Source organism: Salmo salar, chromosome ssa01, assembly GCF_905237065.1.
Source record: "Salmo salar chromosome ssa01, Ssal_v3.1, whole genome shotgun sequence".
Lineage (NCBI taxonomy): Eukaryota > Metazoa > Chordata > Actinopteri > Salmoniformes > Salmonidae > Salmo > Salmo salar.
Window position 1 is genome coordinate 21,281,811 of NC_059442.1, and position 19,457 is coordinate 21,301,267.

Here is a 19,457-nt window from a genome sequence, read left to right on the forward strand (position 1 = left end):
GTGTAATCTGGTAGGAGACAGGAGATGGCTGGGGGTTTAGTAGCGTCTGTGTAATCTGGTAGGAGACAGGAGATGGCTGGGGGTTTAGTAGCGTCTGTGTAATCTGGTAGGAGACAGGAGATGGCTGGGGGTTTAGTAGCGTCTGTGTAATCTGGTAGGAGACAGGAGACGGCTGGGGGTTTAGTAGCGTCTGTGTAATCTGGTAGGAGACAGGAGACGGCTGGGGGTTTAGTAGCGTCTGTGTAATCTGGTAGGAGACAGGAGACGGCTGGGGGTTTAGTAGCGTCTGTGTAATCTGGTAGGAGACAGGAGACGGCTGGGGGTTTAGTAGCGTCTGTGTAATCTGGTAGGAGACAGGAGACGGCTGGGGGTTTAGTAGTGTCTGTGTAATCTGGTAGGAGACAGGAGACGGCTGGGGGTTTAGTAGTGTCTGTGTAATCTGGTAGGAGACAGGAGACGGCTGGGGGTTTAGTAGTGTCTGTGTAATCTGGTAGGAGACAGGAGATGGCTGGGGGTTTAGTAGTGTCTGTGTAATCTGGTAGGAGACAGGAGATGGCTGGGGGTTTAGTAGTGTCTGTGTAATCTGGTAGGAGACAGGAGATGGCTGGGGGTTTAGTAGTGTCTGTGTAATATGGTAGGAGACAGGAGACGGCTGGGGGTTTAGTAGTGTCTGTGTAATATGGTAGGAGACAGGAGACGGCTGGGGGTTTAGTAGTGTCTGTGTAATCTGGTAGGAGACAGGAGACGGCTGGGGGTTTAGTAGTGTCTGTGTAATATGGTAGGAGACAGGAGACGGCTGGGGGTTTAGTAGTGTCTGTGTAATATGGTAGGAGACAGGAGACGGCTGGGGGTTTAGTAGTGTCTGTGTAATATGGTAGGAGACAGGAGACGGCTGGGGGTTTATTAGTGTCTGTGTAATATGGTAGGAGACAGGAGACGGCTGGGGGTTTAGTAGTGTCTGTGTAATCTGGTAGGAGACAGGAGACGGCTGGGGGTTTAGTAGTGTCTGTGTAATCTGGTAGGAGACAGGAGACGGCTGGGGGTTTAGTAGTGTCTGTGTAATCTGGTAGGAGACAGGAGACGGCTGGGGGTTTAGTAGTGTCTGTGTAATCCGGTAGGAGACAGGAGATGGCTGGGGGTTTAGTAGTGTCTGTGTAATCTGGTAGGAGACAGGAGATGGCTGGGGGTTTAGTAGTGTCTGTGTAATCTGGTAGGAGACAGGAGATGGCTGGGGGTTTAGTAGTGTCTGTGTAATCTGGTAGGAGACAGGAGATGGCTGGGGGTTTAGTAGTGTCTGTGTAATCTGGTAGGAGACAGGAGATGGCTGGGGGTTTAGTAGTGTCTGTGTAATCTGGTAGGAGACAGGAGATGGCTGGGGGTATGGATAAACCCTGCAGGTACTGGATGTCTTACACATGAGAACTTCAGCAATTTAAGAGAAATCCAGTTAAACACTTACCAATCCTCTTAACTTGTGAAGCAGAGAGAGAGTGAATGAGTGTGTGTGTCCATGTACTCACATCTTCATTTGTGGTCTGGTTGGAGCTGATCAGGTATGTGTGGAATCCAGACAGCCCCACTATGGACCAGACAGAGAAGAAACACACCACCACCTCCAGCACAGTGACCAAAGGGTTAAGGAAAACCTGACACACACACAGTCCTATGCTACAGCTCAGTAACAGGTGCATGCTCTTGAAACAGGTTTGCTTCAATCCCTCTCCTTGCCCTAACCTGGGCTCAAACTAGGCATTCTCTGAACACAACTGCCTCCCACGAAGCATCGTTACCTATCACTAATGCAAGGGGGGAAAAAAATACTTCAAGGTCTCAGAGCGAGTGATATCACCGATTGAAACGCTATTTCCCACCAGGTACGCTCTCTTATTGACAGACAGACACACACTCTCTCTTTCCCTCACATACACACATCAAACACACAGAGTGGAGGGAAGGAAAGGGCAGTATTGACCTGCTGCCAATGCCTGTCCTTACTCTAGCTAGCCTGCCTGGCCCTCTGTTCACTTGACTGGAAACAGCATGGTAGTACAGTGGAACAGTGGTCTCAAAAGATCAGGAACAGCAGGATCAGGATCAGAATCAGAATCAGCAGGATCAGAATCAGCAGGATCAGAATCAGCAGGATCAGAATCAGCAGGATCAGAAGCAGCAGGATCAGAATCAGCAGGATCAGAATCAGCAGGATCAGAAGCAGCAGGATCAGAAGCAGCAGGATCAGAAGCAGCAGGATCAGAAGCAGCAGGATCAGAAGCAGCAGGATCAGAAGCAGCAGGATCAGAAGCAGCAGGATCAGAAGCAGCAGGATCAGAAGCAGCAGGATCAGAAGCAGCAGGATCAGAACACAATCAGGAGCAGCAGGATCAGAAGCACAATCAGCAGCAGCAGGATCAGAATCACAATCAGCAGCAGCAGGATCAGAGTTAGAGCGATATGGCCAAAAGATGGCAGTATTTTTAACATTTTTGATGGTATGATGGTATTTGATAAATTTTACACTGCCACATAGGGCTGCGAAATATGGGCAAAAAATCTAGGCCTTATTTTGATTTATTATTATTTTAATCGTTTTTCTTTTTTACCCCCTTTTTCGATCTTGTCTTATTACTGCAACTCCCCAATGGGCTCAGGAGTCGAAGGTCAAGGCCTGCATCCTCCAAACCACGCTTCTTAACACCCGCCCGCTTAACCCAGAAGCCAGCCGCACCAAAGTGTTGGAGGAAACACTGTTCCACTGACGATGAGGTCAGCATACAGGTGAACTGCCCGCCACAAGGAGTCGCTAGAGCGCGATGAGCCATGTAAAGCCCCCCCGGCCAAACCCTCCCCTAACCCGGACGATGCTGGGCCAATTGTGCGCTGCCCTATGGGACTCCCAATCACAGCCGGTTGTGATACAGCCCGGGATCGAACCCGGGTCTATAGTGGCACCTCTAGCATTGCGATGCAGTGCCTTAGACCGCTGTGCCAGTAGGGAGGCACTAGGCCTTATTGTTTTACCAAATGTTACAATTGTGATTTGACTCACAATTTAGATCAAAACACCTCTGTGAACTATTGGAATCATGGAAATAGAATGATTATTCTAATTCTATAGTTAGAATATAATATTGGGCACTTTGAATACAGTGTTGTTTGACATGACACCAAAAGAAAATGCCAGGGAGGAGTTATTGTGACAGGTTAGGAACCAAAGTGTTGGTCAGTGTTTCCTAGGGGTCCCTATAATCTTAGGCTTCGTTAAGTATTTTCTCTTAGCTACTTTATGGTTTCCCGGACACAGATTAAGTCTAGTCTACTCTATGTAGCTAACATATTCATATAGCCTTATGTAGCTAACATATTCATGCTACGCCTATTCCTCATTGATTTCGAAGGTTTAGGCCAACACCATTACTGCTATCAGGCTGTATAGCTAGCTATGTTTGCTCTAACTCAGAACATTTATTAGCTAACTAGCCAGCAAACTAAAATTAGCGATTAGCATTAGCGGCTAACTCGATTCAGCCACAACTTGCAAAGACAAAAAAAGTGTTTGCAGATATAAGAAACAAATAGTGTAATTATAGAATGCTTGTGGATTTATATGAATAAGAATCAAAGAAACCACATCGTTGTCATCAACATTGCTGCATTGACCATGCAGACTGAACACAAGTGTCTCGTGGTTGAGCAACAACAAACGCGCTCCTTGAGTGACAGGGGGGACCAGGTCTGTGTGGAAAGCGGCATGGAGAGAGAGAGAGAGCGGGGAGGGATGACTCAAGTAGCGGAGTAAACTATAAAAATGGACATAACACAGCGTATCACATTTAACAAATTAAACATTCAAATACCGTTATAGAAGGTAAAGTAAAAACCCAAATCGGTCAATGCATCAATACCAGTATATTGTAAAATATGGTATACTGCCAAACCCTAATCCCAGTGAGGAGTTATGCAAAAGTGCTTCGCCTGGGCTGCTGCTACTACTGTTATTATGTCATGACTCCTGTACCAGCCTTGCATACACACACACCCACATACAGTCACATGTATACATTTATTTATTTTATTTAACTAGGCAAGTCAGTTAAGAACAAATTCTTATATACAATGACGGCCTAGGAACAGTGGGCTAACTGCCTTGTTCAGGGGCAGAATGACAGATTTTTACCTTGTCAGCTCAGGGATTCAATCCAGCAACCTTTCAGTTACTGGACCAACGCTGTAACCACTAGGCTACCTGCCGCCCCATACATACACTAAAAGAAAAGAGAACACACAAGGCATGATCGAGTTAATCCAACCACTGTCTCCTCCATGATGACTTTCTGCCCCCCCTCTCAAGGACAAGCAAAGGATGTCATCATTCACATACAGGGGACTGGTGAGATAGATGTTATCAGGCCTCATCCCCTGCCTGCCTTTTTAAAGCGCTGTGCTGCTGTACAACATTGGGCTGCTGTGTTATCAGCTGAGCCTGCCACACAGTTCCTCACCAGAGGGCCTGACGTGCTTCTTATCTCCCTGAGAGAGGAGAGAGCAGCAGCATGCCTACAGACAAATGAAGCCCGACAGACAGAGAGACACACTCACACATCAAGCAGCCTGGCTGGCAGATTCTAGATGAATTACCTGAGGGCCGGGCCGCTGAAATGGAGAATACAGTCTACAGTTGTCTGGGAGATGAGAGGCACAGAGGGCTGACACTAGTAGAGGTTACAGGGAAATCATAGAACAGTTCCATGTTGAGGATTTGCTGAAAACTAAAGCATTCCAATAAATAAAATATACATATATTGTAGTAAATATTTGATCTGGGCAGAATAAAATGCCTGGCCCTAAAATCAAAGCAAAACTACTGTTCCTCTGCAGTTGTGCAGAGACTATGGGATGGCTAGCAGCTAGCTTCTAGTAGTATTTTGAACAGTAGTGGCCACAGGGTCAGCCACAGGGTCAGCCACAGGGTCAGCCACAGGGTCAGCCACAGGGTCAGCCACAGGGTCAGCCACAGGGTCAGCCACAGGGTCAGCCACAGGGTCAGCCACAGGGTCAGCCACAGGGACTGGAGGACACAACAGGACAAATCCTGCTGTTTGGAATGCAATACCACTGAGAGATAGAGAGAGAGAGGGAGAGAGGGAGAGATACTGTACAGAGAGATCAAGACAATTTAGATGAGAGGGAGAGAGTCACAGAGGCACCAGTTGGGACAGCAGTCATGCACAGCAGAGCTGAAGAACAGGACAGATCACAGCATGGAAGAGGCAGGGACTGGCAGGAGAAGGCAGAAGAGGAACGAGAAAACACACACAACTTGCATCCATCACACCATTATGAGAAAGGATATCTAGCAGGAGTGTCTTTGAGGGTGTTGAGGAACCCTTGTCGATGGGATCCTGCAGTGAAAGACGAGAGTTTAATAACAGTTAAACATTCTAAAGAATCTAAAACCTCCTAAATCAATCAGAAAACAACCTTTAGACTGAGTAAGGTGAAAGGTCAGGCGCAGAGCTTGGCTTTGAATGGAGCGAAGCCCGATGCACTGTAGGCTACTAGGGGATAGAGCACAATACCCTCAAAGCTGACAACATATAACAATACCAGTTAGAAGGTCAAAATACCATGGCACCTACAATATATCTGACACTATGTTAGGGAGTGAGAGCCCTTCTCAAAAAGAGACAATATCATTAGTCTACAGTGAAATGTTTTGACTAATAGGCTAGGACTATGAGAGCAGCAGAAGATAACCCGTCTGTACTGGCACCCAAGATACTGATAGTGATAAGCCTTCAGAGTATAAAGTGGCGTACAGCTCTCCCTGTGCTGTGTGTACACATAACGATGCAGGGTGGATTGGATATCATACGCCATAAACACTTAGTAGCTTTTTTAAAAATTCAGTCAGCAAGTTTATGCTGAGGCTGAGCAAGACAGAGCGCACCCACTTTAATTGCCATTACATTTTAACTGCCATCTGGGATACAGGATAGAGAGGGGAGAAGGAGCACAATCAGATACGGCCATCTAGCCTAATTCGGTCACCAGAGACATATTGATCTCTGTGCTGCTCGTCTCATCCATAACAGTGACAGGTGTTTCTAGCTAGGAGCCCTGCACAGAGGACTACTATAATTATATGGGCTGTACAGGAGGGGGGCTTGGTAACCTTGTTATAGTGACGTGGGCAGAGTCAATATAACACTTTGTAAACAGAGCAGACTTCTCTTCAGAAGGAGACTAGAATGTCTATTTTGCCCACAGTCAAAATCAAGAGAAGGATACAAAAGAAAGATCAACTGAAGAGAATTCTCTGTTGGTTAATTTGTGACTTTCATTCTTTTCTCCAGTTGTTTTCCCAGCCGTCATCCTCACCCACTCTCCCTCACCCACTCTCCCTCACCCACACACACACAGACTCTACTATCTGCTCACTCTTAGGGGGATGGTAAGGAGCCAGAATACTGCTGGGATCACAACGCCCGCCCACTTACAACCTGCTGGCTAGCTGCTCTTACACAACCAGAACCAGGAGGAAGAGGTGTGTGTGTGTGTGTGTGTGTGTGTGTGTGTGTGTGTGTGTGTGTGTGTGTGCACAATCTTTATTGTCAATTACTTACGTAAGATGACATGTGTGATGACAAAAGCGAAGATGAAGATTGTGAGGAAGGAGAGGGAGAGGATGAACATGTAGAAGAAACGGTAGTTCCTTTTCCCAACACAGTTCCCCACCCAGGGACAGTGGTGGTCAAAACGCTCTGCGGAGAAAGAGAAGAGAGAAACTCACATTAAAGACACATTAAGCAAGTGCAATGATGCTTGGGAGAGAGATACACAGCGAGAAAGGGGGAGGGTGCAGAGAGAGCGAATGACAGAGACAGAATGACAGAGAAACAGACACAGAGACAGACAGAGGACAGAGACAGAGAGAATAAGGTGTAGATGGAATATTTATATTAAGTGTACTAGAGCTTTGAGACATTGCCTACCTGCCAGCGAGAGGAAGCTGGCTACAGTCAGGTACAAAGGTAGGTAGAGGTATGCCTCTGAAAAACAGCAGTATATTCAAAGCACCACAGACACACAGTATGTAACCCACATACAGTTCACCATTACCACCTTGATGGCAAATTAAAATGTTGCTATTTATAGTTAAAGTGCCTGTCCCTGGGGCGCACGCACACACACAGCAGTGGGCCTTCTTGGCACCTTTACCACACTCCTACCTAAACCTCCCTGGCAGAATGTGAACTGTGATTATAATGGAAATGATCCACATCCCACATTACATCCAAATTACAGGAAGTAAGCCTTCCCTTTGAGCCCTGGCATGATTAGCTACTGTTTCAGACTGCTGCTGCCTATTCAAACAGGAGCTATTACACAGAGGGGAGGGAGGCTGTGTATCCACAGCCCAAATCTGCAGCGGAGTTAAGTGGGTCTGTGAATGAGTGGTACTGTGGGCACATGGATAATAACATCCTGAGAGACCTCCATTAGGGACTTGTCTGACTGTGTGAGGACTTGAAGCTGACAGGAGGCAAAGGACCATTATAGTAGAGTCCAGTGTGCCAGTACTGTTACCATGTAGATCGCTTCAGACACCACTCAGTACAGTTTCCCAGGCAGATTGCTTCAGACACCACTCAGTACAGTTCCCAGGCAGATTGCTTCAGACACCACTCAGTACAGTTTCCCAGGCAGATTGCTTCAGACACCACTCAGTACAGTTTCCCAGGCAGATTGCTTCAGACACCACTCAGTACAGTTTCCCAGGCAGATTGCTTCAGACACCACTCAGTACAGTTTCCCAGGAAGATTGCTTCTGACACCACTCAGTACAGTTTCCCAGGAAGATTGCTTCAGACACCACTCAGTACTGTTTTCCAGGAAGATTGCTTCAGACACCACTCAGTACTGTTTTCCAGGCAGATTGCGTCAGACACCACTCAGTACTGTTACCAGGCAGATTGCTTCAGACACCACTCAGTACTGTTACCAGGCAGATTGCTTCCAACACCACTCTTTCAATAGAAATAAAAGACAGAATGTCTGGTGATGAGGTGGTTTGTGTGTGTTTGTATGCACGTCCGTGTGTGTGTGTGTTATTAATCTCACAAAGCCAGAGTCCAGTCTCAGAGAACCTACTGTCAGGATTCAGTTCTGGCAACGTGCCTCCAAAATATGCCTGGGCATGCATGAATACAATAGAATAAAAGGTGAACTTCGGCGCTTAGCTTAAACATTTTGTGAAAACAATCTATGTTTGGAACACTATCGAAATACACAGCTTTTGGATATTTGCCATTTAAATCTCAATACTACGAGCTATGTAAAGATAATAAGGAATGTGCATGCTGTGAGGGAGCTAGGAGAGGAGCTTAACTTCTCTAGGGTAGGGGGCAGTATTTTGACATCCGGATGAAAGGCGTGCCCAAATTAAACTGCCTGCTACTCAGGCTCAGAAGGTAGGATATGCATAATATTAGTAGATTTGGATAGAAAACACTCTGAAGATTCTAAAACTGTTTGAATGATGTCTGTGAGTATAAAATAACTCATATGGCAGGCAAAACCCTGAGAAATATCCAACCAGGAAGTGTGGAAACCTGAGGCTTGTAGTTTTTTCAATTGATCCCCTATTCAAACTACAGTGACTTAGGGTTCATTTTGCACTTCCAAAGGCTTCCACTAGATGTCAACAGTCTTTAGAACATTGTTCCATGCTTCTACTGTGAATATGGAGCGAACAAGAGGGCCTGGAGTCAGATGAGTGAGGAAATGACATGAGCTCAGAGGGGCGCGCTCACGTGAGTGTGAGCTGTGTTCCTTTTCTTTTCTGAAGACTTGGGAATTGTCCGGTTGGAATATTACTGAAGATTTATGTTAACCTCTAGGGTAGGGGGCAGTATTTGCACGGCCGGATAAAAAACGTACCCGATTTAATCTGGTTATTACTACTGCCCAGAAACTAGAATATGCATATAATTATTGGCTTTGGATAGAAAACACCCTAAAGTTTCTAAAACTGTTTGAATGGTGTCTGTGAGTATAACAGAACTCATATGGCAGGCAAAAACCTGAGAAGATTCCTTACAGGAAGTGGCCTCTGACCATTTCTTGGGCTTCTACACTCTCTTTATTGAAAACTGAGGATCTCTGCTGTAACGTGACACTTCCTACGGCTCCCATAGGCTCTCAGAAGGCGGCAAACCGCTGAATCATGCCTTTGGAGCCCCTGGCTGAAAAACAGTAGCGCATTTGGATAGTGGTCGATCAGAGAACCATGAGACTGAGGCGCGTGCACGAGGCGACACCATGTTTTTATTTTTTCGTCTTTGAACTAAAACAGGGTTTCCCGGTCGGAATATCATTGCTTTTTTACGAGAAAAATCGCATAAAAATAGATTTTAAACAGCGGTTGACATGCTTCGAAGTACGGTAATGGAATATTTAGAAATTTTGTGTCACGAAACGCGTCGGGCGCGTCACCCTTCGTCACCCTTCGGATAGTGTCTTGAACGCACGAACAAAACAGAGGATATTTGAACATAACTATGGATTCTTTTGAACCAAACCAACATTTGTTATTGAAGTAGAAGTCCTGGGAGTGCATTTTGACGAAGAACAGCAAAGGTAATCCAATTTTTCTTATAGTAAATCTGACTTTGGTGAGGGCTAAACTTGGTGGGTGTCTAAATAGCTAGCCCGTGATGGCTGGGCTTTCTACTCAGAATATTGCAAAATGTGCTTTTGCCGAAAATCTATTTTAAAATCGGACATAGCGATTGCATAAAGGAGTTCTGTATCTATAATTCTTAAAATAATTGTTATGTTTTTTGTGAACGTTTCTCGTGAGTAATTTAGTAAATTCACCGGAAGTTTGCGGTGGGTATGCAAGTTCTGAACGACACATGCTAATGTAAAAAGCTGGTTTTTGATATAAATATGAACTTGATTGAACAAAACATGCATGTATTGTATAACATAATGTCCTAGGATTTTCATCTGATGAAGATCATCAAAGGTTAGTGCTGCATTTAGCTGTGGTTTGGGTTTATGTGACATTATATGCTAGCTTGAAAAATGGGTGTCTGATTATTTCTGGCTGGGTACTCTGCTGACATAATCTAATGTTTTGCTTTCGTTGTAAAGCCTTTTTGAAATCGGACAGTGTGGTTAGATTAACGAGAGTCGTCTTTAAAATGGTGTAAAATGTTTGATAAATTGAAGTAATAGCATTTCTAAGGTATTTGAATAACGCGCCACGGGATTCCACTGGCTGTTGAGTAGGTGGGACGATTTCGTCCCACCTACCCTAGAGAGGTTAAAAATATCCTAAAGATTGATGCTATACATTGTTTGACATATTTCTACGAACGTAAATAAAACTTTTTTTTACTTTTCGTCGTGACATTTTCGCGCGCTTCCTGCATTTGGAGTAGTGGACTGAACGCACGAACAAAAAGGAGGTATTTGGACATAAATTATAGACTTTATCGAACAAAACAAACATTTATTGTGGACCTGGGATTCCTGGGAGTGCATTCTGATGAAGGTCATCAAAGGTAAGTGAATATTTATAATATTATTTCTGAGTTTTATTGACGCCACAAAACGGCGGGTTTGGTTTCGTGTCTGAATGCTGTACTCAGATTATTGCAAAGTGTGCTTTCGCTGTAAAGTTTTTGGAAATCTGACACAGTGGTTGCATTAAGGAGAAGTGTATCTATAATTCTTTGAATTACAGTTTAATATTTTATCAATGTTTATGATGAGTATTTCTGTAAATTGATGTGCTCATTCACCGGTAGTTTTGGGAGACAAAACATTTCTGAACATTACACACCAATGTAAAATGGGGTTTTTGGATATAAATATGAACTTTATCGAGCAGAACATACATGTATTGTGTAACATGAAGTCCTATTAGTGCCATCTGATGAAGATCATCAAAGGTTAGCGATTCCTTTTAGCTGCATTTCTGGTTTTTGTGATGCCTCTCCATGCTTGGAAAATGGCTGTGTGGTTTTTCTTGTCAAGGTGATGTCCTAACATAATCTAATGTTATGCTTTCGCCATAAAGCCTTTTTGAAATCGGACAATGTGGTTGGATTAAGAAGAAGTGTATCTTTAAAATGGAATATAATAGTTGTATGTTTGAGAAATTTGAATTATGCAAATGTTTTTGTTTCGAATTTGGCGCCCTGCTATTTCACTGGCTGTTGAATAGTGTGTCCCGCAGGTGGGAAGGTCACGTCCCACATACCCAAGAGAGGTTAAGGAAGAGAAAAGTAAACAGAGAATGTGATGAGCAGGGCTGTCACCGTTCTGGAATTTTGGATGATGGTTATTTTTCAGCCAAATGATTACGATCACCATTGTAATCGTTTGAATAGCAAAAAAACAAGAACACTTGCAAATGTTCTCCTCAGCTCTTTTCTGCTCCTGACATGTGCTGTTGCTGCTGCAGGGAGGTGCGTTACCTAGGCAACCGAAGGCACCTTGCTGAAACAAGGAGCAACAAAGGTGTATGTTACCCTCCTCCCATGTTTCATGATTAACAACTCATTGTGTGATTGTGGTAACGAACAAGAATTCAAGTCCTTTTGCTCTCCCGATTTGTAATGAATTACCTATCGAGAGAATTCTCTTCGGTCACTGTCACGGTCGTGCATATTCCCCCTCAAGCAGACACCACGACGGCTCTAAAGAAACCACACTGGACTTTGTCCAAACTGGAAACTGCATATCCTGAGGCTGCATTTAATCTAGCTGGGGACTTTATTAATGCAAATCTGAGGAAAAAACGACTAAAGTTTTATCAACACATCGCCTACGCTACATGCTCATCGAGGACTCTTGACTACTCCCCCTTCTGGGACTACAAGGCCCACCCCGCCCTCCCTTCAGGCAAATCAGACCACACCTCCATTCTGCTCATCCCTTCCTATAAGCAGAAACTTAAAACAGGAAGATCCCGTGGTAAGGAAATCCAATCAATCATTATTGTTATTAGCTCCGGTTCTCCATGACTGACATCAGAAAGACATTTAAGTGTGTTAAACCTCGCAAGGTAGCTGGCCCAGACAGCATCCCTAGCCGTGTCCTCAGAGCATGTGCAGACCAGCTGGCTGTAGTGTTTACAGTCAAATTCAATCTGTCCCTATCCCAGTCTGTTGGACCTTACTTTCTTCAAAATGTCCACCATTGTTCCTGTACTCAAGAAAGCGAAGGTAATTGAAATAAATGTTTATTGCCCTGTAGCACTCACTTCTGTCATCATGAAGTACTTTGGGAGGCTTTTTACGGATCATATTACCTCCACCTTACCCAACACCCTAGACACACTTCAATTTGCATACTGCTCCAACAGATCCACGGATGATTCAATCAGCATTGCACTGCACACTGTTCTATTCCATCTGGACAAGAAGAATACATACACTACCGGTTAAAAGTTATTGAACACCTACTCATTCAAGGGTTATTTTCAAACATTGCAGAATAATAGAGAAGACATCAAAACTATGAAACACATATGGAATCACGTAACAACCAAAAAAGTGTTAAACAAATCAAAGTATTTGTTATATTTGAGATTCTTCAAATAGCCACCCTTTGCCTTGATGACAGAATTGCACACTCTTGGCATTTTCTCAACCAGCTTCATGAGGTAGTCACCTGGAATGCATTTCAATTAACAGGTGTGCCTCCTTAAAAGTTAATTTGTGGAATTTCTTTCCTTCTTAATGCGTTTGAGCCAATCAGTTGTGTTGTGGTATACAGAAAATAGCCCTATTTGGTACAAGACCAAGTCCATATTATGGCAAGAACAGCCCAAATAAGCAAAGAGAAACGACAGTCCATCATTACTTTAAGACATGAAGGTCAGTCAATCCAGAAAATGTCTTCAAGTGCAGCAGCAAAAATCATCAAGCGCTATGATGAAACTGCCTCTCATGAGGACCGCCACAGGAATGGAAGACCCAGAGTTACCTCTACTCTAGAGAATAAGTTCATTAGAGTTACCAGCCTCAGAAATTGCAGCCCAAATAAATGCTTCACAGTGTTCAAGTAACAGACACATCTTAACATCAATTGTTCAGAGGATACTGTGTGAATGAGGCCTTCATGCACGAATTGCTGCAAAGAAACCACTACTAAAGGACACAAATAAGAAGAAGAGACTTGCTTGGGCCAAGAAACATGGGCAATGGACATTAGACTGGTGGAAATGTGTCCTTTGGTCTGGAGTCCAAATTGGAAAGTTTTGGTTCCAACCACTGTCTTTGTGAGCCGCGGTGTGGGTGAATGGATGATCTCTACATGTGTATATCCCATTGTGAAGCATGAAGGAGGAGGTGTGATGGTGTTTTGATGGTGAAACTGTGATTTATTTAGAAATCACGGCACACTTAACCAGCATGGCTACCACAGCATTCTGCAGCGATACGCCATCCCATCTGGTTTGGATAAAAATAAAAGATTAAGATGGGCAAAAGAACACAGACACTGGACAGAGGAACTCTGCCTAGAATGCCGGCATCCCGGAGTCGTCTCTTCACTGTTGACGTTGAGACTGGTGTTTTGCGGGTACTATTTAATTAAGCTGCCAGTTGAGGACTTGAGAGGCATCTGTTTCTCAATCTAGACACTCTAATGTACTTGTCCTCTTGCTCAGTTGTGCACCATGGCCTCCCACTCCTCTTTCTATTCTGGTTAGCGCCAGTTTGTCTGTTCTGTGAAGGGAGTAGTACACAGCGTTGTACGAGATCTTCAGTTTCTTTGCAATTTCTCGCATGGAATAGCCTTCATTTCTCAGAACAAGAATAGACTGACGAGTTTCAGAAGAAAGTACTTTGTTTCTGGCCATTTTGAACCTGTAATCAAACCCAGAAATGCTGATGCTCCAGATACTCAACTAGTCTAAAGAAGGCCAGTATTATTGATTCTTTAAAATCAGGACTGCAGTTTTAGGCTGTGCTAACATAATTGCAAAAATGTTTTCTAATGATCAATTAGCCTTTTAAAATGATAAACTTGGATTAGCTAACACAACGTGCCATTGGAACACAATAGTGATGGTTGCTGATAATGGGCCTCTGTATGCCTATGTAGATATTCCATTAAAAATCAGCCGTTTCCAGCTACAATAGTCATTTACAACATCAACAATGTCTACACTGTATTTCTGATCAATTGTATGTTATTTTCTTGGACAAAAATGTTGAACGGTAGTGTATATTCCAGACTGGAACTAGGAACATAAGCATTTCGCAACACCCGCGATAACATCTGCTAAGCACATCTGCTAAGTATATGTGACCAATACCATTTTATTTGATTTGAAGAGGTTGAGAAAAGCCCTAGGTCAGTCACAGAATCTCAGACAAGCCAGTCAGTGAGAAGCCTAGAGAGAGCATGCTCACTGCTCGTGTGGAAGGGAGAAGCAAATCCTCCTGCTTCTTCCTCTACTGCTTCAGGGAGTGGCCTGCTTTTCCACTACAAAAAGATAGGGAGAGAGGGACAGACAGGCTGCACTGCAGGTGGGGGGATGTGGGTGGAGAAAAGGAGATGGAGGATGGGAGAAAGTTGTTCAGTGAAAACAATGTCCCTCTGAGTGTTGTAAAAGCTCCAATCTCCCCACAACAGAACAGGCCTGGGGTGGTGGGTGATTCAGAGTGAGTTATATAAGAAGGGGGGCTCAAGATTTCATAATGACAGTTGTGTCATCCATCTTTCTCTGCTCAGTGTTAATGAGCCCATAAATCCCTAGCCAAATGGGGTCTCTGGGAAAAGAACAGGAGAACACAACAAGAGGGAGGCTGTGGCTCTGTGGAGGCTGAGCAGTGATCACTGAGTCTCAGGTGGGCCTGGAGAGAAGGCTGGAAGACCAATGCTTCATCTGTTGAACACCATAGAAGTCGAGTCTTAACATTCCTAAGGAGGAATGTTACTCCCTGTGACATGACATAGCTTTTAGCTACATGTATATACAGTGAACACAAAGATGCAGAAAACAAACACAAATTGAGACATAGAAAAATATCTGCACACATAGGCAAACACATTTGCACACACACACACACACACTTCACCTTCAGTCCACCCACCCTCCCAGCATATGTGGCCCACACAGTGACTCACCGACACAGTTGTCACAGAGGCTGCAGTGTGAGGCACGCGGTGGTCTGAAGATCTTACAGGTAAAGCAGTACTTGAGCTTGACCGTCTGCCCATTGATGACCACCTCTTTCGTCCTGGGGGGCGGCCGGTACCCTGAACTGGAGCCATTGGCTACATCTGTCAGGGAGAATCAGACTTAAATCACTGGGAAATTAAATTGCAGTCTGCTACTTTTGGCAAACAATACACTTCAAACCTAGCCTCATTCATTGTCATGCTATTGAAGAGTTGGCTAGTTCCAACACATAGTGTATGGGAGGAGGGTACTACAATCCTGCACAAAACAGGGTCTCCGTCCATACAAGCCTCTACAGGAACCAAAGTGAAGTCAAAATGGAACGGTCACAATAAACTAGACCTATTTGTTAGTAGTGTATTGGTCATGTGAACAGTAGAATGAAAAGCCTTTTAAGAATGTTGGTTCATTACTAAATTCATGTCTGGCTCTGAAAGCAGAAAGAGAATCAGCCAGAGAACTGTTCAGCACCTGCTGTCCTGACATCACACTGTGACCGATCTATTCTGACCTGCTCAGAACAACATGCCCTTCACTCTGATCACAATAAATGTCTCAGCTGGAGGAAACACAACCTGGTAAGTCAAACAGGTTATTTTCTCAACAGAATTAAATGCTTTAATAAAATCCCTCACCGTGGTAAATGTAGTAAAACGGCTTGGCAGCAGGGAGGATGATCACAATAAGAGAAATTACTGTGTGGATGATTATGTAAAAAATATGATGTAGGGTTATCACCCATAAAATGATTATTTCATTCAAATGTATAGAAATATGTTCATTCAATAGAGAGTTGCGTCAGGAAAACAATAGTCCAAACCCCATGCATCTACCATATATGGTTCAACATTTCATGAACACTGTCAAATACAACTATATTAAGGTTATAATACTGTAGAGAACAATGTAATGATTCATTATATGTGATATATAATGACATAGGGAAAATAAAATGTTTTAACATTCATTTCGTAGCACCCTCTTGAATTGCCCCGTTTTCTCTACATTCTAGAGTTGTGAGTGAACGCCTTATATGAACATTGGAAAAGCACAACATGTATAACTGCCATGCTGGTTTCTGAAGCCCTCTCTCGTGTGGTAGAGTGTGTGGGAAAGAGTGTGTGTGGGTGGATCATTGCGTGCCTCTAAAACACAGTGGCCAAGCTGGAGTGGTGTGTGTGCACAACTCAACGGGAGCCCTCTTTTCAGCGTGATCAGTGCACTCCCTCCATCCTCTCCTCCTGCATACAGAACGAGGGATAGTCAACCAGGAGGTAAGTGAATGAGTGGGAGGAGAATTAACAACTCTACATTCGTCAAACAGAGCTTCCAACAGATAGTAGAAAGGTCAGGTGATGTTGCTGAACTGAACTGCATGCTATTCATACTGAATAATGTACTGGGCTCAAAAGAGGGACCCCTCATCATCCTTCATTTTTATTGTGTTGACGTCTATGAAAACATGTCCATAAACGCCAATCAAGGACATCAAGCTGCCTCTAAAATGAGAAGCGTCACAGCATAATGACTGTATAAAAATCACATCTAGCCTCACATACATTTAACAGCTCCCTAGCTCTCCATGATGTGTTCTTCAAGCCCCTGTCTGATGAACAGCTAATGAAATGTTCATGGACTGACTGTGCATGGAGCCTAGACTACTGCTGCTGCTTCTTACAAACATAAGTCACTCATTTCACTCAGCTAGACCACCAGCAGTGATGTGGGGAAACAATCTATACAGTTAAATATCGCAATATTATTTTGGGACGATATTATAGCGATATTTGACTTCAAGTGTATATATTTTTTTGCTACCGCGAGTCGGCTGTACTTCCCCAAAATTCCAGTATTTTCATCCTATAGCTTGTTCTCCACCTTCTTTTGAACTAGTGAACCAATATGTTTTCAGCGTTTTTATTTCCCTGATCAAAACTCATTTTCTCAATCCTTGGGCAGTCTGCCTAAGCACTTTTTCAGGTCGTCTAAGTCCAAACAGTGTAAAAAATATCTTTTTTATAATATAATCTTTCAGAACGAACAATCACCAACATAAAAGCTAGACAGTCAGGGAGAATTGAAAATTACCAAAACAATGAATTTAGCATTATTCATTTTGTTATTTTTGAGCAAAGGAACACAGAATTGCAGGAAACTAGCTTTAAAACTGCAAAATGTTCTCTCAGATCTACGGCGGAATACGTAGAATGGCAGGAAATTAACGTTAAAACGGCAACATTTTCTCTCAGCTGCATGGCAAAATGTGTACAATTGAAGTAAATAAGCTTTAAAACCGATGGCCGACCACACTTATTGCCACGCCCACCACCCAAGCCCCTTTTTGAGCCAGCAATAAAAATCGCAGTATCGAATCGAAATACATATAGAATCGTGAGAATCACAATACATATCGTATCGGCACGTAAGTATCGCGATAATATCATATCGTGAGGTCCCTGGCAATTGCCAAGCCTAACCACCAGCATAAACTGTAAAACACTGTCTGGCTACAACTGTATCAAGACGTACTGTAGGCTGAAACATTAACAGACAAACAACGAGGAATAACATTGAGTGTAGCCTAATCCTTTTCTATTGACTGTGAAATAAACATTCACCTGCTTCTCTCGTCTAAAAGATCACATCTAAAAACACACAAACACACCTAGGCAAATACTGAAAGCTCTAAATAGATGGATCTCAATAGCTAGTGAGGTTAAAGGTCATGACCAGGGCCCGTATCCACTAAGTGTCTCAGAGTAGGAGTGCTGATCTATGATCAGTTTTGCCTTCTACATTGATCATAATAAATATGATTATGGACAGATCCTAGATCCACACTTCTACTCTGAAATGCTTTGTGGATACGGGCCAAGGGCACCTGTATCCTCAGGCATCATATAGGGGCGGCAGGTAGCCTAGTGGTTAGAGCATTGGACTAGTAACCAAAAGGTTGCAAGATCGGATCCCCGAGATGACAAGGTAAAAATCTGTTGTTCTGCCCCTGAACAAGGCAGTTAACCCACTGTTCCTAGGCCGTCATTGAAATAAGAACTTTTTTCTTAACTGACTTGCTTAGTTAAATAAAGGTAAAAAAAAATAAATAAATAAATAAATACAGCCACATCTGCTGACAGCAGGTAAGCTAAACAAGTTGAACCACCTTTACAAGGAAAGAATCCCAACTAATTTCTCTCAACTTCTGTGAAAACAAGCCTCTAAAATTAGCCAATGATATGCTCCTTCTCCACTCTCAGTCACAACTATGAGTTTATCTTCACACTTCAGACACCTCTAAGAGGAAAGCTTTTTCTGCTGACTGGGTATGTTTGTATATGGTGTGATCCTAGCCAGAACATTCCATATTTCACAGATTGGATCTAGGCCTAACAGTAGTTTTTCTGTCTGCGACAGAGAGGATAGAATTGGAACGAAGAGGGTAATGATAAAAGGGGTTGATTAGGGAGGGCAGTGGTACAGCTTAACCAGCACACAGAGGCAGAGCAGAGACTGAAGGGGGATTTGATGTCGCCAAAGCGTCCAGCCAGCCCCATCTCGACGGGGTAGATTGAAAATGTCATTGCTATCCTGCAGGGATAGGGAGGTGATAGGGAGAGGATGAGAACAGGACATTAGCAGATGGACCTTCACTCACAGACAACAAAAATAACACTGACCACAGGTTTAATAAGACCGTGACCTGAGACGCTGGCTGAGCCAATACTCTTGAGAAAGACTCTGGACTTAAACTATGAACAAAGAGAAGGGTAGCCTGTACAGACGAGTGCTTACTTCTGATTTCTGAAAGTCAAGTCGACATCACAAACAAGTAATGGGATAATAATAGGTGATATTTGTGATCTCGATTTTCCCGCATTACTTTCACACCCCTGGGGAGCAAAATATGAATAACCAGCAAAACATTCCAGGCCCCATCTTATCTTGACAAGCCATCATCCATCATCTTTCAGACTGTGTGTGTGTCAGCCACACACAGGTCAGACTGTTCTCTCTTCAGGGGGCGCCAGGACTCCAGGGCACCACACCACTGAGGCGTCCCTGTCACCATGGCAACGGTCTCGCCCCCGTAAGATTGTCAGTCTTGATAAGTGTGTTAGTTTGGAGTTGTGCGCCCTTAGCAGTTGGCATCAACTTAAATCCTCACATTAGAGACTACTTTAAAGGAGACTCTGCATGAATGCACCATTTACATCACTGCAGGGACAAGGAGAAGAGGCCCTGTAATTTA

The 19,457-nt window shown here is 43.7% G+C and overlaps 1 protein-coding gene across 5 annotated transcripts in view; it reads right to left on the reverse strand.

The window, feature by feature from the left end:
- Positions 1-19,457, reverse strand: part of LOC106574720 (palmitoyltransferase ZDHHC14) — a 99,228-nt gene that overhangs the window by 16,472 nt on the left and 63,299 nt on the right. For all 5 annotated transcript variants that reach the window (XM_014150770.2, XM_014150931.2, XM_045714980.1 and 2 more), the window contains exons 4-7: positions 15,154-15,309; positions 6,624-6,761; positions 5,351-5,399; positions 1,521-1,623 (exon numbers count right to left, since the gene is read on the reverse strand). In XM_014150770.2, coding sequence (XP_014006245.1) covers positions 1,521-1,623; positions 5,351-5,399; positions 6,624-6,761; positions 15,154-15,309 — 446 coding nt within the window. The remainder of the gene's footprint in view (positions 1-1,520; positions 1,624-5,350; positions 5,400-6,623; positions 6,762-15,153; positions 15,310-19,457) is intronic.